The sequence below is a fragment of the Solanum verrucosum genome, unplaced genomic scaffold, assembly GCF_900185275.1.
Source record: "Solanum verrucosum unplaced genomic scaffold, falcon-dt-bn FXZP01000016.1, whole genome shotgun sequence".
Lineage (NCBI taxonomy): Eukaryota > Viridiplantae > Streptophyta > Magnoliopsida > Solanales > Solanaceae > Solanum > Solanum verrucosum.
Window position 1 is genome coordinate 127500 of NW_026020243.1, and position 26901 is coordinate 154400.

Consider the following 26901-nt stretch of genomic DNA (forward strand, 5'->3'; position numbering starts at 1 on the left):
AGCCTACACCCTGGGCGGGACCGGCAGCCGGAGACCATTTCTGGCCCCAAGCGAACCCTTGGCCTGGCTTTCTTAACTCAGCGGAAACCTAACCCAACAGAATAACTCAATGCAATGCAATATTACAAAACAGCTTAACTTATAAAATATGGCCATAAAGGCAACTCGAATCTCAAAATAGAATATTTACATATATATATAGATGAGAGACTCAAAACTAACTAACTGACTGTGTGTCTATGAAGCCTCTAAAATATTGAGATGGATGTTGGGATAGACCCCGCAACATCCTAATAAAACAAAAACTAAGAACATAAAATAATTGAGTCCTCCGTAATGCAAGGAGGCTCACCACTGACTCTGGAGTGCTCAGCTGGATCAACGACGTGCAAGATGCTGATCCGGGGTACCTGTATCTGCATCATAAGACGATGCAGGCCAACTGGCATCAGTACATGGAATGTACGAGTATGCGAGCTGGAAAACTAAGCAACATAGGCTAGAAGGAAATTTGGAAGAAACTGAAAAGTTTACATTGCTCAACTCAACTCAACCTGACTGACTTCTTTCAATATAAGGCAATTTAAAACAAGTGCGATATAAAGAAAGACTGTTTAAAACATGCTATAAACTCTGTGTGTATACAAGGATACAATAAGCCTGAAATGTATATAGAAATACAATGAACTGATGTATATAAAAATACAATAATCTCTGTGTATAAAAATACAATAACTGCTGTGGGAGTTTCTCTAACCGACAACCATCACATAAGAGCTATAGTGATGATACAGCGATCGACCTCACGCTGCCAGAGCATCTTATACCCGGCCAAAGGTATAAGACCTGAACTGCCTAATGGATCCACTAGTCTAATCTGAAAAGGATTCATCTAAAAAGTATGATCATTTTCTACCCATGGTGGCTAACATGGTTCTATGGGGGCTGTGGGTTCTTTGAATGCTCCCCCAATTCGATGCTCGATACTACTCCCAAAAATGTACTGGCTCTTATGTTTTTAAAACATATTTCTTCCTGCTGATATGAGATAATTACTCAAAAACTAGCCCGAAGGCTCCTTTTTGGAAATCTCAGTTTCCAACCTTGTTTAAATGTAAAAAAACATTTCTTTAAAACTTCTTTGGGAATACATAATTCCCTAATAACTTTGAGAAATGAACTCAACTTTATGCTCTTTGCTCTTTACTCAACTTGAAATTCTTACCTTGACTTGAAACTCTTGACTTAGCTTGACTTGAAACTTGAGCCTTAAAATGAAGTTAAAACATTCAATAAAGACTTTTGAATAACTTTGAAAACTTGCTTGAACTTACCTCTTAACCTTGCTTGACTTGACTCTAACTTCTCTTTAACTTGATACTAACTCGCCTTGAATTGGATTATGGATTCAAGGTATATAATCACATGTTATGGATGAGTTCTTGACATTTAAACGCAACATGAAGTGTTGGAAACAACTTGGAAACATAGGTATAATACCTAGGAATATGTATGAAAAAGTGGGGAATGAAGGTAACGGGAAGGATTGGCGTCCTTGGCGCTCTAAGAGGCACGGGGCGCCAGCCCTCAAACTTCAGAGGGACTGCTGGGCGTTCTGCCAGGTGTTCTGCCCCAAAGGGAAAGTTCAGCATCCCTTTTCTGGGTGCGCTGGCTAGCGCAATAGCCCAGCCCTTTTCCCCAAAAAAAATCCGACTTTTTCCCCTTGTTTCTATCCAACTCTAAACCCTCTCAACCTCAAAGGTTCCAACAACAAAATCACAACCAAATCGTGTCCCAAATCAGCAAAAACTTCAACAACACAGCCAACAACTTCAACAACCAAAATAAATCTTTTCTTGGAATTAAAAACGAGTTGGTGTGTGGGGGTATGAACCAACCAACACTAAGGATCATAAGATCCCTCAATATACAATAGATTTCAGCTCAAGAACACAACCAATTCATGTCCCACAACCAACAATAACTTCCACAACACAACTAACAACATCAACAACAACTAACAACTTCAACAACTTCAACAACAAATCCAATATTTTCTCAAATCATAAAATGAGCTTGGTGTGTGGGGGAAAGGATCAACCCACACTAAAGAACTCACATACCTTGATAGGGATCACCACCGACGAAAATCCACGACGGAACTTGCTTGATCTCCTCTTTCTCCTCTTTTTCTCCTCTTCTTCTCTTCTTCTTCTCTTCTTCACTCTCAAGAACCCTAACTTTCTCTCTTTTAAAATGGAACAAAAATGATCCACAAACAGCCTAACACAACAATATAACCTCAAAAGAAATTATTTGTGAAAAGACCAAAATGCCCTTAAATTTCCGGACGGACTCCCTGCCAACTGCCCAACTTTCAAAGGGCATAACTCGCTCATACAAACTCGGAATCGAGCAAACTCGGTGGCGTTGGAAAGATCGTTCCACAAGCTTCACAACCATAACTGGAACTAATCCTAAATCATCCTGAGCTAGGAGTTACGACTACTCAAAGTTGGCCAAAAACTCACTGATTTCCACACTTAGCCAAATTTTCCAGATTCTGAAATATTTCCAAAAATGACTACTTCCAATTTCAAGCTTCTTCATATTCATTTTAAATTGTCGGATGTTACAATAATGTTACAGTGGTTGTTGGTGCACCAACCCGAACTGTTGTACCATCAACAGAGAAACTGGGAAAATTCTCTGGTGTGAATTTCAAAGGATGGCAGCAACGGATATTTTTCTGGCATGCCACTCTTGGTCTGCAGAAATTTACCAATGAAGTAACTCCAGTGCCTGCTGCTGAAATGCTAGACAGAGAAAAATTCATGATTATTGAAGCATGGAAACATGCAGACTTCCTATGCAAGGGCTACATTTTGAGTGCTTTAGAGGATGACTTATATAATGTCTATAGTGCAATGACAACTTCGAAAGAATTGTGGGATGCACTTGAGAAGAAATATAAGACAGAAGATGCATGCTTGAAAAATTTTGTGGTCGCAAAGTTTTTAGACTATAAAATTTCAGATAATAAAACTGTTGGATCACAAGTGCAGGAACTTCAATTTATTTTCCATGATCTGATTGCTGAGGATATGGTAGTAAATGAATCTTTTCAAGTGGTTGCAATGATCGAGAAGTTGCCTCCTTTATGGAACGACTTCAAGAATTATCTAAAGCACAAACGTAAGGAAATGAAGCTTGAAGATCTTGTGATTCGGCTCAAGATTGAGAAAGATAACCAGACCGCCGAAAAGAAGTCTCGTAAGAGTTCGACAATAATTGGAGTTAATATTGTTGGGGAAGCTCCTACTAAAGGCAAGAAGAGAAAGAAGTTTGTAATGACCCTCCTGGTCATTTCTGTTTCTTGCCTTCTGTGTGTCGTTTAGAGCATTCCTGTAGCGAACCCAAGTCATTTATGACTTGCTCGGACTGACAGTTCGGTCACCTGGCCGTTCTTTTGGTTATGGTGTGAGTTTTAGTGTTTTGGAGCTTATGAACCTTGAACGATCATTTTTTATCAAAAGTTTGAGAAGATGACATCAGAATCCAATTTTGACGATTCCATCAGCTTCGGAAGGGTCATTTTAGGCTAGTAGCATGGTCGGCATGACTCCCGAGGTTTTCAGTGTGAGTCGGTGCGATTAGGCGTTTTAACTTTAAGTTTAAGCCTAAGTTTGACTTTGGTCAACATTCTGAGTAAACGCGCTCGGATGAAAATTCCGTCAGCGCGGTTAGCTCCAGATTGTCAAGTTTGGTCTAGATTGACCTTTCTTTTGTGTCTCGAGGTTTTTGATATTTTTCGGAGCTCTTTTGTAGTTTTTGACTTAAAATGACATTTGGGTGTGGGATCCACTTTTTGTCAAGATGACCTCGTATGGAAATTTTGATTGTGTCATTGAGTCCGGAATATCGAATTTAGTATGGTTACATATTTTTTTTGCATGCACGGGGTTCCGAACGAGTTCGGAGCACCCCATCGGAGTTTTTTAGTTTTGGAAATTATTGCAGAAAATCTGCTATAAATGCAGAAAATCAGCAACATTTTCCAAACTTCAAACCCTCACAACTCTCTCATTTCAAGTCCAAATTTAGTGATTCAAAGGTTCATTTTGTGAGGTTTTTCGCAAGGAACGTGTTGGTGAGCTCGGATAGTGATTTGGGGTCCCCGTTTGAGGTAATTTTTGTAAAATACCTGCTGCCACGACCCTTTTTATGAGCTTGATTTTGGAAAATTTTGAGACTTGTTTTCTCAGCTATTCTAGGTCCGATTTCAGTGATTTTTGAGGCTATCTTGAGTGGTTTTTCGAGGAGAACGTAATGGTGTTGTCACATTTCACTGTAGACCTCCAGTTTCTGGTAAATATACTGATTCAACTGCTGTCCCATTTCGAGTTTTTGAGAAAATTTGGGTTTTGGTTGCATGTTGATATTGTGTTGTTCCCGAGCCCTGAATTGTGTCCCATTTTGGGACATGAGCTGGGGGAACTGGTTAGGACCCACTTTTGGGGTTAATTCTGGAATTTCCAGCGCGGGTCTCACTTTCCCCGTTTTGACCCCGAAATTGGTCTGTCTCCGTTTATTGTGATTTTGGTGTCAAAACGATCGTAATAACGTTGTGACTCTATTTTTGATAGCGGGGCAGCGTTTCGAGGACGTTCGGAAAGGGAAAGCTCCGAAGAAGTGATTTTAGAGCGCGTGTGATCGGCCTACAGGTAGGCTACGGTTTCCCTCTCTTAGATTGAGCTTGAGAGTGTGAATGCATGTTGATTAGTTAGGATTTGGGTTGGTAGTGATTGAATCATGCATAGGTGTTTAGAAATCATGTTTCGGCCTATTTCGGGAATTATCGGGTAACTGTGAGCATGCTTTGTGTTATTAATTGTCCCTCTTTGCTATGTGGAGTACTTGTATGCTTTGTCACGCCCCGAGCTACCCCCGAGACGCGGACATGGGACCTAGGACCACGAGTAATCCCAAGCTAACCCTGTTGGCATGATCATGAGCATACTAAAGATAATAAACTAATGCGGAAGCTATTTCATAATTAAATCTGAAAAGATGGGGAATACCCATATACTATAACTGAATATATCAAATCTGAGAGTTTAATACAAAAGAAATATCAAACTCAAATACTAAGTTGAATCTAACTATGTCTGAAAATAGCCTCTAACTGACTAAAAATGCTGGGACAGGCCCCAGCTAAGTCTAGAAAAACTGAAACTAAAGAACTAAAATACTGGAAAGAAACTCATGACTATTGTCCTCGGAGAATGAGGACTCACCACTGATTCTGCTGAACTGGAGATCGGGAACCGATCTAAGCGTGATCTAGATGCTGAGAACCTGAACCTACATCACGAGAAGATGTAGCGCATGTATGCGTCAGTACTTGAAGGGTACTGAGCATGCAGGATAGAGTAAAGCTGAAATAACACATAACTGAACAAAACAATAAGCAATGATATAATCTGGACATGATATAGATACTGAAAATACTGAATACTGAGCTAACTGATGCAATGACCAAATTTATAACATGCTGAGACTGAATACTGACTGTACTGAAATATGGTTAATGCAATAGAGTCTGACTGAACTGTGGGAGCTACTAATAATCGACATAAAACCACATGAGCTAAATGTGGAGTCCGATGTATACGCCCCATCGAGAGGACCCAATATACCCTGCCAGAGGTATAGAGGCATGCTAGCGTGATCACTAAACTGATGTTGCCCACAGAGGGGACTTACACCTACGTGGCTCGTAGTTCTGGGACTATATGGGTACGCTGAACCCTAGTCCAACTCGGTATTCTGCTACTCCCAATGAATTAAGTAGTTAACTGGTTATGACTGAATATTTGTATATACTGGATAGCTCGAAACTGAACATGCAAACTGAGAATGCAACAATTAATCTGATAATGATGCATTCATAAACTGAGGCATGTAAAAATCTGACCTAGCATGTGTAATTCAAGAACTAAAGAAATACATAGCTAGGGTTCTGAAATTCATGCGATAAACTGAGCAATAACATGATAATCTGATTTGGAACATTTAAATAACTAATTCATGATGATCTGTTGAAATTCTAGAAACCCTAGGTCAGTTCATAATCATGGAATCAAGAATCTGACTGAATTCTAGGGACCTAATGGGCGAAAGGAACCCACTAGTGAAATCCCACATACCTGGTGACGAATTCCACGGAGAAATCTTTCGATTTCGGGGCTGGAACTGAAGAAACCTCGCTGCGTTCTTGAACTAGGGTTCTTGACCTTTTTCTCCTCTCTTGCTTCTAATTTTCTAAGTTTAATTAATGATTTTGACTAAGGTAAGTTCTAGTTATGTTTCTAGGCATAAACTGACTAAAATCTCATGATTTAGGATCTAAACGACGTATCTTAGGGGTTAAACGAAAAAGAAAAAGACCAAAAGACCCCTGAATTAACTGTTGTCGAAGTGACTGACGGAATGGATTGACGGTCCGTCAATCAATCGACGGTCCGTCGATGGGGTCCGTAGGTCGAGTCTGCCCGACAGGGCTTCACTAAAATGAGCATAACTTTTTACTCGGAGGTCGGAATTTAGCAAACTCGGTGGTGTTGGAAATATAATTCAATTATCTATCTAACCATAGGTAATGGGACACATAATTCATTTTGTCCTAAGATTTATGACCATCTGAAGTTGATCCATCAATAATTTTCACCTAACTGGCTGTTGACCTTCATCTACGGTCAGACCTACGGACTGTGGATCGATTGACGGTCTGTGTTGGTCAACCGTAGTTTGTGTCAGAGGCTGGGTAGGAGAAGTCTCGATCCACGAACACAAACCACGGACCGTGGGTCTGTCCGTGAGTCGAGACTTAGCCAATTTTTTTCTGAGCAGGCTGGGGAGGGGTTGCAGTAGTGAACCACAGACCACCAGCACGGGCCGTGGTCTGACCTACGGTCCGTGGATGGTGATCATAAGTTGCACCTGCAACTTCTCAAAATCTGCATTTTTGTCTGTTTCGAATACGAGGTGTTACATTATCTCCCCCATGGGACCATTCATCCTCGAATGAAGACTAAACTAGCTGAAATGGAGGGAGAGGGCAGCAATCCCTACCACTGAACACTGAGAACTGAATTTCTGACTGAACTGAGTTCCATGAACATATAAATACGCTGAAAATGCAAGTACAACTGAAGGAACATGATTCTAAGACTAAATTTATGCATGGATGACTGAAAAACTGAAGAGGAACTATTACCTCAAGCTGGAATGGAATCGGAAGGAAAGAGGTGAGGATACTTGGACTTCATGGCTGCTTCTGCTTCCCAAGTAGCTCCCTCTACGGACTGACTCCTCCACAAAACCTTGACTGAAGCGACTTCTTTATTTCTCAACCTTCTAACCTGACGATCGAGAATCTCAACTGGTACATCCTCATAAGAAAGGCTATCTTTCACGGCCACACTCTCTAATGGCACTATGGATGCTGGATCACCCACACACTTCTTCAAAAGAGAAATGTGAAAGACTGGATGCACTGCTGCTAAGTCTGCTGGCAACTCTAACTCATAAGCCACTTTACCAATCCTTTTCAAGATCCGTTAAGGGCCTACATATCTGGGATTGAGCTTCCCTTTCTTGCCAAATCTCATTACCCCTTTCATAGGTGACACTTTCAAGAAAACCCAATCATCAACTTGGAACTCTAGTTCCCTTCTTCTCACATCTGCATAAGACTTCTGGCGACTCTAAGCAGTCTTGAGTCTATTTCTAATGAGTTGCACTTTCTCCATAGCATCAAGGACTGAATCTCGTCCTATCAAGGCTGCTTCACCTACTTCAAACCAACCAACTGGAGATCTACATCTACACCCATACAATGCCTCATAAGGGGCCATCTGAATGCTGGAATGGTAACTATTGTTGTAGGCGAACTCAGTCAGAGGAAGGTGATCATCCCAACTACCCTTGAAGTCGATCACACAAGCTCTCAACATGTCCTCTAAGGTCTGAATGGTACGCTCTGCCTGACCATCTGTCTGCGGATGAAATGTTGTGCTAAGATTAACCTGAGTACCAAGACCTTTCTGAAATGACTTCCAGAAATGAGATGTAAACTGAGGACCTCTATCTGAGATGATAGACAAAGGAACTCCATGCAACCTCACAATCTCATTAATGTAAAGCTTGGCGTAATCCTCCGCCGAATCTGTAGTCTTGACCGCCAAAAAGCGAGAAGACTTAGTAACCCTATCAACAATCACCCAAATAGAGTCATGTTGCCTGCGAGTACGAGGTAAACCTGTGATAAAGTCCATGTTGATCACTTCCCACTTCCAAGTAGGAATGTCAATCTCTTGAGTCATACCTCCTGGTTTCTGATGTTCTACCTTGACTTGTTGGCAATTGGGGCACTTAGCCACAAAGTCTGCTATATCTCTTTTCATACCATTCCACCAATAGACTTCCCGCATATCACGGTACATCTTAGTGGCGCCTGGATGAATAGAATATCTGGAATTGTGGGCTTCTGTGAGAATATGTTGTCTCAATTCACCCACACCAGGAACACACAATCTGCCTTGATAGCGAAGTACACCATCTCCCCCTTGGGAGAAAACCCCCACTCTCTAATTGTGGACTGCACCCTTAAGTTCAAGCAAGATTGGATCACTATCTTGCTTTTCCTTAACCTATACTACCAAAGAAGATTCTGCCCCATTCTGAACCGTTACACCACCATCTGATATGCTTATAAGACGAACTCCTAGGCGAGCAAGTCTATGAACATCCTTTGCTAGCTCTCTTCTTTCTTCCTCAACATGTGCTACACTACTCATAGATAGTCTGCTAAGGGCATCTGCTACTACATTTGCCTTACCCGGATGGTAATGCACACTCATATCATAATCTTTGAGGAACTCAAGCCACCTTCTCTGGCGAAGATTCAACTATTTCTGGGTGAATACATACTGAAGGCTCTTATGGTCTGTGAACACATCTACATGAACACCATACAAGTAGTGTCTCCAAATCTTGAGTGCAAACACCACTGCTACAAGCTCGAGGTCATGAGTTGGATAATTCTTCTCATGTACCTTAAGTTGTCTAGAAGCATAAGCTATAACCTTACCTCGCTGCATCAACACACAACCTAGGCCGACTCTGGATGCATCACAATAGATCACATAACCATCTGAACCCTCTGGTAGAGTCAAGACAGGAGTTGTAGTCAACCTAGTTTTCAGTTCTGCAAAGCTTTTCTCACAATCATCTGACCAATGGAACTTAACCTTTTTATGAGTTAACTTAGTCAATGGAGAGGCTATGGATGAAAATCCTTCCACAAATCGTCTGTAATAGCCCGCTAGACCTAAGAAACTTCTGATATCTGTAGCAGAGGTAGGTCTGGGCCATTGTTTCACTGCTTCTATCTTCTGGGAATCTACTCAAATTCCTTCACTAGACACAATATGCCCAAGGAAGGCAACTGATCGTAACCAAAACTCACACTTGTTAAACTTTGCAAATAACTGGTGATCTTTAAGAGTTTACAGAACAACTCTCAAATGACTTGCATGTTCTTCCTCATTCCTAGAGTAAATGAGGATATCATCAATAAAGACGATAACGAACAAGTCCAAGTACTGCTTGAACACTCTGTTCATCAAATCCATGAAAGCTGCAGGAGCATTGGTTAGTCCAAATGACATGACTACAAATTCATAATGACCATATCGAGTTCTGAAGGCTGTCTTTGGAATGTCACTATCTCTGACTCTAAGCTGATGATAACCTGATCTAAGGTCTATCTTTGAGAAATGACTAGCACCCTGAAGTTGGTCGAACAAGTCATCAATCCTGGGGATAGGATACTTATTCTTGATTGTGACTTTGTTCAACTGCCTATAGTCAATACACATTCTGAGAGAACCATCTTTCTTCTTCACGAACAACACTGGTGCACCCCATGGCGAAATACTAGGTCTGATGAAGCCCTTATCTAGAACGTCTTTCAACTGCTCTTTCAATTCCTTAAGCTCAGCTGGAGCCATTCTATAAGGAGGGATAGAGATAGGCTGGGTATCTGGAATGAGATCTATTCCAAAGTCGATTTCCCTTTCGGGAGGAACTCCGGGAAGATCTTCTGGAAACTCACTGACTATAGGAACTGACTCAAGAGTTGGGGATTCGGAACTAAAATCCTTAACCCTAACTAGATGATAGAGATAACCCTTAGAGATCATCTTTCTGGCCTTAAGGTAAGAAATGAATCGACCCATAGGCGCTAAGCTACTACCCTTCCATTCTAGGATTGGTTCGTCTGGAAACTGAAAATGAACAATCCTAGTTCTACAATCAACTGAGGCATAACATGAATGTAACCAATCCATGCCTAGAATGACATCGAAGTCTACCATTTCTAACTCTACAAGATCTGCTGAGGTGACTTTCTGAGAGACTGTGACAGGGTAATTTATGTATACCCGTCTAGCTATAACTGGGTCACCGACTGGAGTAGAGACTGAGAAAGGTTCTGAGAGAATTTCTGGGCTAACATTGAATTGGACTTCTATGTATGGAGTTACAAAAGAAAGACTAGCCCCTGGATCTAATAAAGCATAAACATCAAGATCAAAGACTCGTAACGTACCAGTGACTACATCAGGAGAACCTTCCTGATCGTGACGAGCCTGAAGAGTATATAGCCTGTTTTGGCGTTGTCTGCCACCAGTACCAGAAGAGTTACCCTGCTGAGTCAGGCAACCTGCTGGTGCTGCTGAAGTTGTAGACTGAGCTCTACCATTATTTCCTCCTTGATCATGTCTATAAGGACAATCCTTCAATCTATGACCAGACTGACCACACCCAAAACATCCTTCCTTACCTGCAAGGCACTCGCCCGGATGGTTCTTACTACACTGCGAGCAAGTTGGCTAGGTTTTGGTGCCTGAAACACTACCTTAAGACTTAGAGCCTGACGCCCTACCTTTCTGATCATTACGGAACCTGGGGGATGGAACACTAGCTGATGAAAGGGCTGGAGTCGAAGACTTCTGCTGAAACTGCGAGCGATTTCCACCACCCGATTTCTGTTGGGAATACTCGTAGTTACCTGTTCTTGCTTTCTTAGCCTCCTTAGCTTGTTCCCTAAGCTTATCACCCTCAACCTGCTGAGCATGAGTTATGAGCCTAGAGATGTTCATGTCTCCCAACAACATAGCATTCCTGCACTCTGTTTTCACTAAGTCTGACACTCCATACATAAACTTATTCATCTGTGCCCTGGAATCAACAACCATGTGAGGAGCATACCTGGAGAGTTGGTTAAACTTGAGCCCATACTCTTGGACAGTCATGTTACCCTGCCTTAAGTTCATAAATTCCTGGGCCCTTGCTTCTCTCAACTCTATAGGGAAAAACCTGTCCAAAAAGGTTTCGCTGAAACAATCTCAAGAAATAGGAGCATCATCTGTACCCCTGTTCTCCTTCCACTGAGTGTACCAGATATGAGCCACATCTTTCAGCTGGTAAGATGCCAACTCAACCCGATCATTCCCAGTGACCTGCATCACTTCAAAGATCTTCTTGATCTCATCTAAGAAATTCTGGGGATCTTCACCAATCTGCAATCCTAAGAACTCAGGCGGATTCATCCTAACAAAGTCACGGACCCTTGCTGCTGTTAATCCACCATTTGCATTCACATGAGCTTGAACCCATTGATTGTTCTGGTTAGCGACACTCTGAGCCAACATTTGAATGGCATTCCTGAATTCAGCATTTGAGACTTCCTAATCAGGAACTGAAGGAGCTGCGTTTGCATTCTTGGCATTCGCATTCCTAACGTAGGCTCTACGAGGAGGCATGATCACTGAAATGTAGAACGTCGAGTTAGAAAGGAATTTAGATCATACCTTACGCACGATAAGAGTAACAAGAAAATGAAGATTTCCTAAACACTTTGTAGCCTCCCCCTCATTAGATGTGGTGCGCACTACACATCCATGAAAAGGACTCTACATAATGCGGCTTTTCAGACATCCTAGGACACTTAAACCTAATGCTCTGATACCAAGTTTGCCACGCCCCGAGCTACCCCCGAGACGCGGACACGAGACCTAGAACCACGAGTGATCCCAAGCTAACCCTACTGGCATGATTATGAGCATATTAAAGATAATAAACTATTGTGGAAGCTAATACTTAATTAAATCTAAAAAGATGGGGAATACCCATATACTATAACTGAATATATCAAATCTGAGAGTTTAATACAAAAGAAATATCAAACTCAAATACTAAGCTGAATCTAACTATGTCTGAAAATAGCCTCTAACTGACTAGAAATGTTGGGACAAGCCCCAGCTAAGTCTAGCAAAACTGAAACTAAAGGACTAAAATACTGAAAAGAAACTCATGACTATTTTCCTCAGAGAATGAGGACTCACCATTGATTCTGCTGAACTGGAGATCGGGAACCGATCTAAGCGTGATCTGGATGCTGAAAACCTGAACCTACATCACGAGAAGATGTAGCGCACGTATGCGTCAGTACCTGAAGGGTACTGAGCATGCATGATAGAGTAAAGCTGAAATAACATATAACTGAACAAAGCAATAAGCAATGATATAATCTGGACATGATATAGATACTGAAAATACTGAATACTGAGCTAACTGATGCAATGACCAAATTTATAACATGTTGAGACTCAGTACTGACTGTACTGAAATATGGTCAATGCAATAGAGTCTGACTGAACTGTGGGAACTACTAATAACCGACATAAAACCACATGAGCTAAATGTGGAGTCCGATGTATACGCCCCATCGAGAGGACCCAATATACCCTGCCAGAGGTATAGAGGCATGCTAGCGTGATCACTAAACTGATGTTGCCCACAGAAGGGACTTACACCTACGTGGCTCGTAGTTCTAGGACTATATAGGTACGCTGAACCCTAGTCCAACTCGGTATTGTGCTACTCCCAATGAATTAAGTAGTTAACTGGTTATGACTGAATTTCTGTAAATACTGGATAGCTCAAAACTGAACATGCAAACTGAGAATGCAACAATTAATCTGATAATAATGCATTCATAAACTGAGGCATGTAAAACTGAATACTGAAATATCTGACCTAGCATGTGTAATTCAAGAACTAAAGAAATACATAGCTAGGGTTCTGAAATTCATGCGATAAACTGAGCAATAACATGATAATCTGATTTGGAACATTTAAATAACTAATTCATGATGATCTGTTGAAATTCTAGAAACCCTAGGTCAGTTCATAATCATGGAATCAAGAATCTGACTGAATTCTAGGGACCTAATGACGAATTCCACAGAGAAATCTTTCGATTTCGGGGCTGGAACTGAAGAAACCTCGTTGCGTTCTTGAACTAGGGTTCTTAACCTTTTTCTCCTCTCTTGCTTCTAATTTTCTAAGTTTGATTAATGATTTTGACCAAGGTAAGTTCTAGTTATGTTTCTAGGCTTAAACTGATTAAAATCTCATGATTTAGGATCTAAATGACGTATCTTAGGGGTTAAAGGAAAAAGGAAAAGACCAAAAGACCCCTGAATTAACTGCTGTCAGAGTGACTGACGGAATGGACTGACGGTCCGTCAATCAATCGACGGTCCGTCGATGGGGTCCGTAGGTCGAGTCTGCCCAACAGGGCTTCACTAAAATAAGCATAGCTTTTTACTCGGAGGTCGGAATTTACCAAACTTGGTGGCGTTGGAAAAATAATTCAATTATCTATCAAACCATAGGTCATGGGACACATAATTCATTTTTTCCTAAGATTTATGACCATCTGAAGTTGACCCATTAATAATTTTCACCTAACTGGCTGTTGACCTTCATCTACGGTCAGACCTACGGACCGTGGATCGATTGACGGTCCGTGCTGGTCGACCGTAGTTTGTGTCAGAGGCTGGGTAGGGGATGTCTCGATCCACGAACACAGACCACGGACCGTGGTCTGATCTACGGACCGTGGGTCTGTCCGTGAGTCGAGACTTAGCCAATTTTTTTCTGAGCTGGCTGGGGAGGGGTTGCAGTGGTGAACCACGGACCACCAGCACGGGCCGTGATCTGACCTACGGTCCGTGGATGGTGATCGTAAGTTGCACCTACAACTTCTCAAAATCTGCATTTTTGTCTGTTTCGAATACGGGGTGTTACATGCTTGATGACTATTTGTTAAAGCATTTGGGCCTTAGTTTAGGTTTGACTAGGGCTTGCCTTAGAGATACATGATTCAGATCCGATATGCCTTAGTTTTGCCCCGACGCCGCTCGGCCGGCTTAGATCCCTGTAGACTGGTGTAGCAGACTTGAACCTGATAGTTTGGGCCTTAGCTAGGTGATACGTTTGCTCCGATAATAGTTATCCTTATTTCCCCGATGTTACAGCTTCAAGAGTTACGTCGGCGACACTAGTTCTACTTCGCGATTTGAATTTGATTTTCGATTCGGTTCCAAGGACTTACATTGATTGGCTAGGTGTGGACGGCGATCCACGGATATTTATGAGAATAGATCGATTGGGACTCTTTCAGCAGCTACGTTGGGACCTTTATAGAGCATCCGGTTAGAGTTCCGGCCTCTATTGCCCAGATACTTATATAGAGCATCCGGTTAGATTTCCGGCCTCTATTGCCCAGATACTTATATAGAGCATCCGGTTAGAGTTCCAGCCTCTATTGCCCAAATACTTATATAGAGCATCCGGTTAGAGTTCCGGCCTCTATTGCCCAAATACTTATATAGAGCATCCGGTTAGAGTTTCGGCCTCAAATACTTGATACTTGTGATTGGTTACTTGGGTACTTCTGGTGAGCATCCAGTTCAAGGTCCGGCCTTCGTACTGTCAGATTTTACTAATTGGGATTGAGGTTCTGTTTCGTGTTCTCCGTTCTTGGGTTCTCATATGCAATTCTCTTTAGTTATAGTTATTCTGTGTACTCGTCGAGCTTATGGGGGTCCGTTCGGGTTTTTATTTAACTTGCGCACGAGTGTACCTTCTGGGCTTATGGGGGTCCAGTTAGGTGTAGTTAGTTTATAGATTGCTTCAGTTAGTTCTTTCTACACTCGTGTGCATTCCATTGTTAGTTAGATTTTCGTTCTTGACTTCGATTTGTATTATTCCTTCTTTTCATACTGCCTTTACTTTTCAAGTTCAGCCGGCCTATGATGACTACTAGGTACCTGTTGTTTTGGTACTCATGCTACGCTCTGCATCTGTTTCGTGATGCAGGTCCGGACACTAGTAGCCAGCGTTGATCGAGCTTGGAGCAGACTGATTCGGAGACGGGAGTGAGCACACGGTGTTTTGTTCTATTTCAGTTTCCATCTGTATATATATAGACTTGTCTTTTACCTTCCGAGACAGTCCAATCTATGTTGTCCACTTTTGGGACTTGTACTCATTTTGTAATAGCTTTGTACTAGTGACTTCCAGGTTCTGGGAGGGATCTTTATTTGTATATATGTTTTGGTTTGCTTCTACCTATTTATATTGTTATTTGCCTATTCTTGTTTAGTTTCTACCCTCACACCCATTACTTGTTGTTTCGGGTTACGGGTTGACTTACCTGCTGGTGGGTTATAGTAGGTGCCATCATGACTTGGGAAATCGGGTCGTGACAAAGTCTAACAGACAGAAGTCAGAACAGGCCAAGAAGAAATTCAAAGGCAACTGTTACAACTGTGGTAAAGCTGGTCAAAAGTCTTCTGACTGTCGTGCTCCAAGAAAGGACAAAGACAAAGGCAAAAGTCAAGCAAACATCGTGGAAGAGATGGAAGATGTAGATAACCTATGTGCAATGATCTCAGAGTGCAACTTAGTTGAAAATCCCAAGGAGTGGTTTCTCGACTCAGATGTCACTCAACATATTTTCTCTGCGAAAAAAGCCTTTGCAACGTACACTCCTGCTGAGTTCGATGAAGATTTGTTCATGGGGAACACAACAACAACAAGGATTGCAGGAACTGAGAAAGTTATGTTGAAGATGACATCCGGCAAGGTGTTGACTCTGAACAACGTTCTGCACGTTACTACTATTAGGAAGCATTTAGTTTTTGTTGCCCTGCTCGTTAAGAACGAATTTAAGTGTGTCATAGTTAGTGACAGAGCTGTAATAAGTAAGAATGAGATGTTCTTAGGAAAGGGCTACCTCAATGAGGGCCTCTTTAAACTGAATGTAATCGTTGTTGACAGTGTTAGAATTATGTTTTTGTTTACTTATTGGAGTCAAATGATTTATGGCATGCCCGTTTAGGACATGTAAATTACAAAGCCTTACGAAAATTGATTACTTTACAAGTATTGCCTGATTTCAAATGCGATAAATCGAAATGCAAAATTTGTGTGGAAAGTAAGTTTGTTAAACATCCTTACAAGTCTGTTGACAAGAATTCAAAACCTTTAGACTTAATTCACATAGATATATGCAATATGAAGTCGACACCATCTCATGGTGGGAAAAAGTATTTTATAACTTTTATTGACGATTGCACTCAATTTTGTTATGTACATTTGCTTAATAGTAAGGATGAAACAATTGATGCATTTAAGCAATACAAAAATGAAGTGGAAAATTAATTGAATCTAAAGATAAAAATGATTCTGAGTGATAGAGTGGAGAATATGAATCTCCTTTGCTGAGATATGTTTGGAATATGGTATTATCCATCAAACTACTGCACCCTATACACCACAGTCAAATGGTTTGGCTAAACGGAAGAATATAACATTAAAGAAAATGATGAATGCCTTGATAATTAGTTCTGGTTCACCAAAAAATCTATGGGGGAAGCAATCCTTACGACTAACAAGATACTCAATAAGGTACCCTATAGCAAAACACAATCGATTCCATATGAGTTGTGCAAAGGAAAGAAACCCAACTTGAAATATTATAAAGTGTGGGGGTGTCTAGCCAAAGTAGAGGTTCCTTTACCCAAGAGGGTGAAAATTGGACCCAAAACAGTTGATTGTGTATTTATTGATTATGTTGTAAACAGTAAGGCCTGTCGGTTTTTGGTTCACAAATCTGATAATCATGAAATTCATGTGAATACGGTAATAGAGTCTGATAACGCTGAGTTCTTTGAACACATTTATCTGTATAAAACTGAATGTGAGTCGACAAGTGAAAGACCTAAACGACCATGGGAAGAATCAACGGAAAATACACTACCTAATGAGAATCCTAAGCGTAGTAATCGCCAATGGAAATCCACTTCTTTCGGACCAGATTTTGTGGAATTCTTGCTTGAAAATGAGCCTCCAACATTTAAAGAAACTATGTCTTCATCTGAGTCAATCTATTGGAAAGAAGCAGTCAATAGTGAGATCGAATCAATTTTTAAGTAATCATACTTGGAAATTAGCTGATCTTCCTCCAGTAAATAAACCTTTAGGATCAAAGTGGATCTTTAAAAGGAAAATATAAGCCGATGGGACTATTGACAAATATAAGGCAAGACTTGTAGTCAAAGGATACAGACAAAAGGAAGGCCTGGACTACTTTGATACATACTCTCCAGTAACAAGGATAACATCAATTAGGATGTTAATAGCACTAGCGGCAGTGCATGATCTTAAAATCTACCAAATAGATGTAAAGACAGCCTTCTTAGATGGAGAGTTGGAGGAAGAAATTTATATGGAACAACCTGAAGGGTTTGTGGTTCCTGGTAAAGAAGAGAAAGTGTGCAAACTTGTGAAGTCGTTTTATGGGCTCAAGCAAGCACCCAAACAATGGCATGCTAAATTTGGATTCAAGATTAACAAATGTGATAAGTCTGTTTACATTAAAAACATTCTGAATCATGAAGTCATTGTTTGTTTGTATGTTAATGACATGTTAATAATGAGAAAAGATATTGACGATATAAATGCTACTAAGCACATGTTGTCCAACATGTTCGATATGAAGGACTTAGGAATTGTTGATTTGATCTTAGGGATCAGGATTCTCAAAACTCCCCAGGGACTAGCATTATCTCAATCTCATTATATTTAAAGAGTATTGGATAAGTTCAAGTACTTGAATTTTAATGTTGTCAAAACTCCAATTGATTTAAGCTATACATTTCAAAAAAATGTAGGTGAAAGTGACTCTCAATTGGAATATGCCAGAGTGTTGGGAAGTTTGATGTTTATTATGAATTGTACGTGACCAGATATAGCATGTGCTATTAGCAAACTGAGTCGGTTCACTAGTAATCCGAATCAAACTCACTGGATGGCAATGAAACGTGTGTTGGGGTATCTAAAACATACACAACACTATGTTTTGCATTATAATAAATACCTTGCTGTGATTGAAGGATATAGTGATGCAAATTGGATCACTGGGTCAAATGAAGTAAATCTACAAATGGTTATGTGATTACACTTGGTGGAGGACCAGTCTCTTGGAAATTGTCCAGACAGACATATATCGCTCGCTCCATAATGGAATCTGAATTTATTGCTTTAGATAAGGCTGGTGAAGAAGTTGAATGGCTCCGAAATTTCTTAGAGTATATTCCATTCTGGCCCAAACCTATAGGACCTATTTGCATACATTGTGATAGTCAAGCAGCACTAGGTAGGGCAGGGAGCGTTATGTACAACGGGAAGTCTCGTCATATACGGCGGAGACATAACACCATAAGACAACTGCTATCTAGTAGAATTATCACAATTGACTATGTGAAGTCAAGCGATAATGTGTCAGATCCACTGATGAAAGGCCTAGTGAGAGAGGCAGTTGAAAGATCATCTAAGGGAATGGGTTTACGGCTTAGGACAAGTCAGCATGGCGGTAACTCTATCTAGTAGACTTGAGATCCCAAGAGCTAAATTCAAGGAGAAAAACAAAGTTGTGACTGACGGTTCAACATTGTCAATCAACTCAATCCATTCTGATGATGAAGACAATGTTCAGGAACAAGGTTAAGACTTTAAATCTTGTTAATGAGTTAATAAAACTTAAAGTTTTTAATGATTTGCTAAGTTTGGCAGATTTAACCAAATAGTGTATCTACGAGATGACACGGTTAGAAATCACCTATGTGAGTGTGAAGTGTAAGCCGCTTCAAAGAGAATTTTATGTCAAAAGCCTATTGTCACGCCCCGAGCCTACACCCTGGACGTGGCCGGCACTCGAAGACCATTGCTGGTCCCCAAGCGAACCCTCATCCTGGCTGACTCCAAGAGGAATACTAACTTAAGCATACAAGAGCTTAAAACTGAATAAGAGTTTATAAACTCAACTTTATAAATCTTTAACTCAAAAGAAAACTCTGTATAATAGAATATATATACAACTAGCCATAAAAGGCAACTTTAGTCTTCAAAACATTTAACAAAATAAATGAAGAGACTTCTGAAACTCTATTGTCTATCTATGAAGCCTCTAACTGATAAAGATGGAAGCCGGGACAAGACCCACGACCTCCTAACAACTGATACAACTGAAAGGTAAATGAAATCCTCCGGAAGCAAAGAGGCTTGTCATAGCTAACTGGAACTCCCGGATGTATCAACGAATCTCCTGTTGATGATCCTGAATACCTGTGTCTGCATCATAAAAAGATGCAGGCCAAATGGCTCAGTACGTGGAATGTACGAGTATGTAAGCTGGAAAGCTAAACAACATAGGCTAGAAGAAAAACTGGAATAAATTGAATAACTTACCTCTTTTCAAACTTTCTCAACTCAAGGAATACTCAAAACTACTCAAACTTACTCAACTCAGAAGATAGATACTGGACTCAGAGACAGATACTCAACTCAAAGATATATACTCAACTCAAAGATAGATACTTAACTCAAGATAGATACTCAACTCTTGAATAACTGAACTCAACCTGACTGACTTCTTTCAATATAAGGCAATTTAAAACAAGTGCGATATAAAGAAAGATTGCTTAAAACATGTTATGAACTCTGTGTGTATACAAGGATACAATAATCCTGAAATGTGTATAAAAATACAATGAACTGATGTATATAAAAAATACAATAATCTCTGTGTATGAAAAATACAATAACTGCTGTGGGAGTTTCTCTAACCGACAACCATCACATAAGAGCTATAGTGATGATACAGCGATCGACCTCACGCTGCCAGAGCATCTTATACCCGGCCAAAGGTATAAGACCTGAACTGCCTAATGGATCCACTAGTCTAATCTGAAAAGGATTCATCTAAAAAGTATGATCCTTTTCTACCCATGGTGGCTAACATGGTTCTATGGGGGCTGTGGGTTCTTTGAACGCTCCCCCAATTCGGTGCTCGATACTACTCCCAAAAATGTACTGGCTCTTATGTTTTTAAAACATATTTCTTCCTGCTGATATGAGATAATTACTCAAAAACTAGCCCGAAGGCTTTTTTGGAAATCTCAGTTTCCAACCTTGTTTAAATGTAAAAACATTTCTTTAAAACTTCTTTGGGAATACATAGTTCCCTAATAACTTTGAGAAAAGAACTCAACTTTAAACTCTTTACTTTACTTGAACTCTTGGCTTGATGTGAAACTCTTAACTTAACATGAAACTCTTAACTTTTGACTTGACTTGAAACTCAATACTTAACTTGGAACTTGAGCCTTAGAATGAAGTTAAAACGCTCAATGAAGACTCTTGGAAAACCTTAAAGACTTGCTTTGACTTACTTACTTCTAAGCTTGACTTCACTTGACTTGGAAACTAACTTCACTTGACTTGTAGTTTTACTTGACTTTTGGAAGTACCTTGGAGTGTTGGAAACAACTAGGAAACATAGGTATAATACCTAGGAACATGTATAAAAAAAGAAATGGTGAATGAAAGGGAAGGATTGGTGTCCTTGGCACTAGGAGAGGTGCAACAGCCCAGCCCCTTTTTCCCCAAAAATCCGACTTTTTCCCCTTGTTTCTTTCCAATTCTAAACCCTCTCAACCTCAAGGTTTCAGCAGCAACACTTAGAATCATAAAGACCCTTATTATACAATAGATTCAACTCAAAAATCACAGCCAGAAATCTGTACTAAATCAGCAAGAACTTCAACACAACACCACTACAACTTCAACAACCAATAAATCTTCTCTTGGAATTAAAAACGAGTTGGTGTGTGGGGGTATGAACCAACCAACACTAAGGATCATAAAATCCCTCAATATACAATAGGTCACAACTCAAATACACAGCCCAATCATGTCCCACAACCAACAATAACTTCAACAACACAACTAACAACATCAACAACAACTAACAACTTCAACAACTTCAACAACAAATCCAATCTCTTCTCAAATCATAAAAACGAGCTTGGTATGTGGGGGGAAAGGATAAACCCACACTAAAGACTCACATACCTGATTAGGGATCACCCCCGACGAAAATCCACGACGATCCTTAGCTTCTTCTTCTCTTTCTCCTCTTCTTTTCCTCTTCTTTCTCTCTTATCTTCCAAGCCCTAACTCTCACTCTTACTCTCACTCTTTAAAATGGGACAAAAATGATCCAAACATTAGTCTAACACCTCAATATAACCCAAAGAAAAGATTAGGGAAAAGACCAAAATACCCTTAAAATTTTCGGACTAAACAAACTGCACTGTGCGACTGTGCGACTGTGCCAACAACCCAACTTCCAAAGGGCATAAGTCACTCATACGAACTCGGAATCAAGCAAACTCGGCGGCGTTGGAAAGATCATTCCAAGGGCTTTCCAGACATAACTGGAAATTCGCCTAAATCATTTTGAGCTAGGAGATACGACTGCTCAAAGTTGACCAAAAACTCACCTTTTTTCCATAGCCAAATTTTCCAGATTCTTTCCAAAATGACTATTTCCAATTCAACTCTTCTTGGAACTCAATGTGCTACACCTAGGGACCTTAACTTAACACTCAAGAAATTTTTTATTCCTCGGTAAAATCCCACTCCACATGAAGGATGGCTCGAGTCTTAGTTCAAAAATTCTCTGGGGTGTTACAATATCTCCCCCTTGGAATCATTCGTCCTCGAATGACGGCTAGTCTTGGTATGGAAGGGTCTACTCTTACTAAGGTCTGCGTCTAATGGTCTGCTCTTACCATATTCAAGCTTAACCCAAATCCTTAGGTTCGGATTCTATACCTCTCTATAGGGAATCTTATCCCAAGACTATAACTCTTTAACACCACATTAAAGCTTAGTATTCTAACACTCCATGGACTCTTACTAACCACTCCTTTAGATCCAACTAAGGGCTCTCATTTGAATATTTCTCATAGTAAAACCTCATCCTTTTCTTCCTCAGTGTTAAAAAAAAAAACTTAAATGGAACTATCCCACCATCACAACACGATAAGAACATCAACCTCCTCTTTTTAACACCACTCCATTTCTAAAATGGCCTCTGAAAAGATATCTCGCAAACTCTTTGAATTCATTACCATCTTAATCTAAAACACTTGACTCCATTTCTCATCTTGACATCTCCCCCTTAGGTCTAAAGCTAACACTTGAAAGCTATGGACCTATTCCACATATTTAACTTGTTTACCTCTTCTTTTAATCTAACACTTGGGAGAAATTTATCTCGTGCCTACCAAACTCTCTATAAGCGATGCTAAGTCCTCTTTCAAAGGTGTTTCCTTTAACTTCTTCTGGTTACATACACTCTCGGTACACCTCTTAACGCTTTTGTTACTCTGGTGACTTAATCACACTTCATTGCCCTTATCTAAAGGTTAGGGTCTCTCACTTGTACCACTCATATTTATTGCGACTAATCACCTTAATTCCTCACTTACTCTATGTCAAGTCTACTAGATCAAATCTCAAGACTAGCATCATCACTCTCATGTTGCCATTTCTTTGGTCAAGACACTCATCTCAAATTCAAGCTTAAGGTTTATGACTAAACCCGAATATTAATATGATTGCTCGCTTACTACACTAACTTACAAATACTAGGTACAAATTCAGAAACTCTCGTCCACTAGGACCTTATGGCCAAAAGTCAAACCTCACCTCTTAGTATTCATACTCACAATTTACTATCATATTTCCCTTCACAACTTGAGTACTATTTACTCATTCACTATACATCAATGCCCAATAATTCTATACCACTTGAATGTTATGGGACCTCCCTCAAAATCATAAGCCTAGCGTAGATCTAACACCTCATGAATACTCTGCTTTCTTTTTTCAACACTCGCACTTGGTCATTTTCTACACAATAACACTTCATCACTTAATCCTATCTAGCTACAACACACTCTTCCTCTTATGATGTAATCTTCACAACTCATCACTTCTTAGTCTACCCATAAGGGACAACTCCTCATTCATAACTTATTGGGTGCATGACTACAATAACATAGCTTGCCTCATCACTATCTCCCTTACTTAAATTACTAAACTTCTGTATATTTTTCTCTCTAACTCTAGGCTCTTTCTCTACTACTGCTCATGATCTCGTAACTCATGCTACTCTTTCGGGTGAAAATCATACCCAAGCTCTAAACATACCTCCTCGTAAGGATCTCAGCTGAAACAATACTTAGAGAAGAAAGTACAACTCACTTTTATCTCAAATGCACGATTCATATGAAGGCATTACTCTGAAACTGAACACTTAACTTACTCTTGGGCTTCTCTTAAGCCCCTCTGAATCCTCATGACTTTCTCAAGACTCTTGCTAAGAACAACTCATCGACAAAAAAACTGACTCTGCTTTTCAACCACCTCCAGTATGATGGGTAGTTGAAAGATTCTAAGAACGCACGAGTTAGATTAGATCTCCATGACTTAGCTCTATTGCACGATTAAGAGTGTGAAAAAAAAGGGAGACTTTTCTTAAATGTCTGTAGTCCCTCATTTATAGAAGTGGGGCCCTCACAACCATAAACAAGATCTTACTGACACGGCTTCATAGACACCCTAGGACACTTGAACTCTGTGCTCTGATACCAAGTTTGTCACGCCCCGAGCCTACACCCTGGACGTGGCTGGCACTCGAAGACCATTGCTGGTCCCCAAGCGAACCCTCATCCTGGCTGACTCCAAGAGGAATACTAACTTAAGCATACAAGAGCTTAAAACTGAATAAGAGTTTATAAACTCAACTTTATAAATCTTTAACTCAAAAGAAAACTCTGTATAATAGAATATATATACAACTAGCCATAAAAGGCAACTTTAGTCTTCAAAACATTTAACAAAATAAATGAAGAGACTTCTGAAACTCTATTGTCTATCTATGAAGCCTCTAACTGATAAAGATGGAAGCCGGGACAAGACCCACGACCTCCTAACAACTGATACAACTGAAAGGTAAATGAAATCCTCCGGAAGCAAAGAGGCTTGTCATAGCTAACTGGAACTCCCGGATGTATCAACGAATCTCCTGTTGATGATCCTGAATACCTGTGTCTGCATCATAAAAAGATGCAGGCCAAATGGCTCAGTACGTGGAATGTACGAGTATGTAAGCTGGAAAGCTAAACAACATAGGCTAGAAGAAAAACTGGAATAAATTGAATAACTTACCTCTTTTCAAACTTTCTCAACTCAAGGAATACTCAAAACTACTCAAACTTACTCAACTCAGAAGATAGATACTGGACTCAGAGACAGATACTCAACTCAAAGATATATACTCAACTCAAAGATAGATACTCAACTCAAGATAGATACTCAACTCTTGAATAACTGAACTCAACCTGACTGACTTCTTTCAATATAAGGCAATTTAAAACAAGTGCGATATAAAGAAAGATTGCTTAAAACATGCTATGAACTCTGTGTGTATACAAGGATACAATAAGCCTGAAATGTGTATAAAAATACAATGAACTGATGTATATAAAAAATACAATAATCTCTGTGTATGAAAAATACAATAACTGCTGTGGGAGTTTCTCTAACCGACAACCATCACATAAGAGCTATAGTGATGATACAGCGATCGACCTCACGCTGCCAGAGCATCTTATACCCGGCCAAAGGTATAAGACCTGAACTGCCTAATGGATCCACTAGTCTAATCTGAAAAGGATTCATCTAAAAAGTATGATCCTTTTCTACCCATGGTGGCTAACATGGTTCTATGGGGGCTGTGGGTTCTTTGAACGCTCCCCCAATTCGGTGCTCGATACTACTCCCAAAAATGTACTGGCTCTTATGTTTTTAAAACATATTTCTTCCTGCTGATATGAGATAATTACTCAAAAACTAGCCCGAAGGCTTTTTTGGAAATCTCAGTTTCCAACCTTGTTTAAATGTAAAAACATTTCTTTAAAACTTCTTTGGGAATACATAGTTCCCTAATAACTTTGAGAAAAGAACTCAACTTTAAACTCTTTACTTTACTTGAACTCTTGGCTTGATGTGAAACTCTTAACTTAACATGAAACTCTTAACTTTTGACTTGACTTGAAACTCAATACTTAACTTGGAACTTGAGCCTTAGAATGAAGTTAAAACGCTCAATGAAGACTCTTGGAAAACCTTAAAGACTTGCTTTGACTTACTTACTTCTAAGCTTGACTTCACTTGACTTGGAAACTAACTTCACTTGACTTGTAGTTTTACTTGACTTTTGGAAGTACCTTGGAGTGTTGGAAACAACTAGGAAACATAGGTATAATACCTAGGAACATGTATAAAAAAAGAAATGGTGAATGAAAGGGAAGGATTGGTGTCCTTGGCACTAGGAGAGGTGCAACAGCCCAGCCCCTTTTTCCCCAAAAATCCGACTTTTTCCCCTTGTTTCTTTCCAATTCTAAACCCTCTCAACCTCAAGGTTTCAGCAGCAACACTTAGAATCATAAAGACCCTTATTATACAATAGATTCAACTCAAAAATCACAGCCAGAAATCTGTACTAAATCAGCAAGAACTTCAACACAACACCACTACAACTTCAACAACCAATAAATCTTCTCTTGGAATTAAAAACGAGTTGGTGTGTGGGGGTATGAACCAACCAACACTAAGGATCATAAAATCCCTCAATATACAATAGGTCACAACTCAAATACACAGCCCAATCATGTCCCACAACCAACAATAACTTCAACAACACAACTAACAACATCAACAACAACTAACAACTTCAACAACTTCAACAACAAATCCAATCTCTTCTCAAATCATAAAAACGAGCTTGGTATGTGGGGGGAAAGGATAAACCCACACTAAAGACTCACATACCTGATTAGGGATCACCCCCGACGAAAATCCACGACGATCCTTAGCTTCTTCTTCTCTTTCTCCTCTTCTTTTCCTCTTCTTTCTCTCTTATCTTCCAAGCCCTAACTCTCACTCTTACTCTCACTCTTTAAAATGGGACAAAAATGATCCAAACATTAGTCTAACACCTCAATATAACCCAAAGAAAAGATTAGGGAAAAGACCAAAATACCCTTAAAATTTTCGGACTAAACAAACTGCACTGTGCGACTGTGCGACTGTGCCAACAACCCAACTTCCAAAGGGCATAAGTCACTCATACGAACTCGGAATCAAGCAAACTCGGCGGCGTTGGAAAGATCATTCCAAGGGCTTTCCAGACATAACTGGAAATTCGCCTAAATCATTTTGAGCTAGGAGATACGACTGCTCAAAGTTGACCAAAAACTCACCTTTTTTCCATAGCCAAATTTTCCAGATTCTTTCCAAAATGACTATTTCCAATTCAACTCTTCTTGGAACTCAATGTGCTACACCTAGGGACCTTAACTTAACACTCAAGAAATTTTTTATTCCTCGGTAAAATCCCACTCCACATGAAGGATGGCTCGAGTCTTAGTTCAAAAATTCTCTGGGGTGTTACAATATCTCCCCCTTGGAATCATTCGTCCTCGAATGACGGCTAGTCTTGGT

At 40.0% G+C, this 26901-nt stretch overlaps 2 protein-coding genes and 1 long non-coding RNA gene across 3 annotated transcripts in view; 2 read left to right on the forward strand and 1 right to left on the reverse strand.

Moving 5' to 3' along the window:
• Positions 1–26901, forward strand: part of LOC125832955 (putative disease resistance RPP13-like protein 1) — a 172074-nt gene that overhangs the window by 101484 nt on the left and 43689 nt on the right. The window lies entirely within an intron of this gene.
• The window catches only part of LOC125832956 (putative disease resistance RPP13-like protein 1), a 72126-nt gene that overhangs the window by 18656 nt on the left and 26569 nt on the right, over positions 1–26901 (forward strand). Inside the window, exon 3 of the mRNA XM_049512125.1 lies at positions 10264–10283. Coding sequence (XP_049368082.1) covers positions 10264–10283 — 20 coding nt within the window. The remainder of the gene's footprint in view (positions 1–10263; positions 10284–26901) is intronic.
• The window catches only part of LOC125832979 (uncharacterized), a 68314-nt gene that overhangs the window by 18285 nt on the left and 23128 nt on the right, over positions 1–26901 (reverse strand). The window lies entirely within an intron of this gene.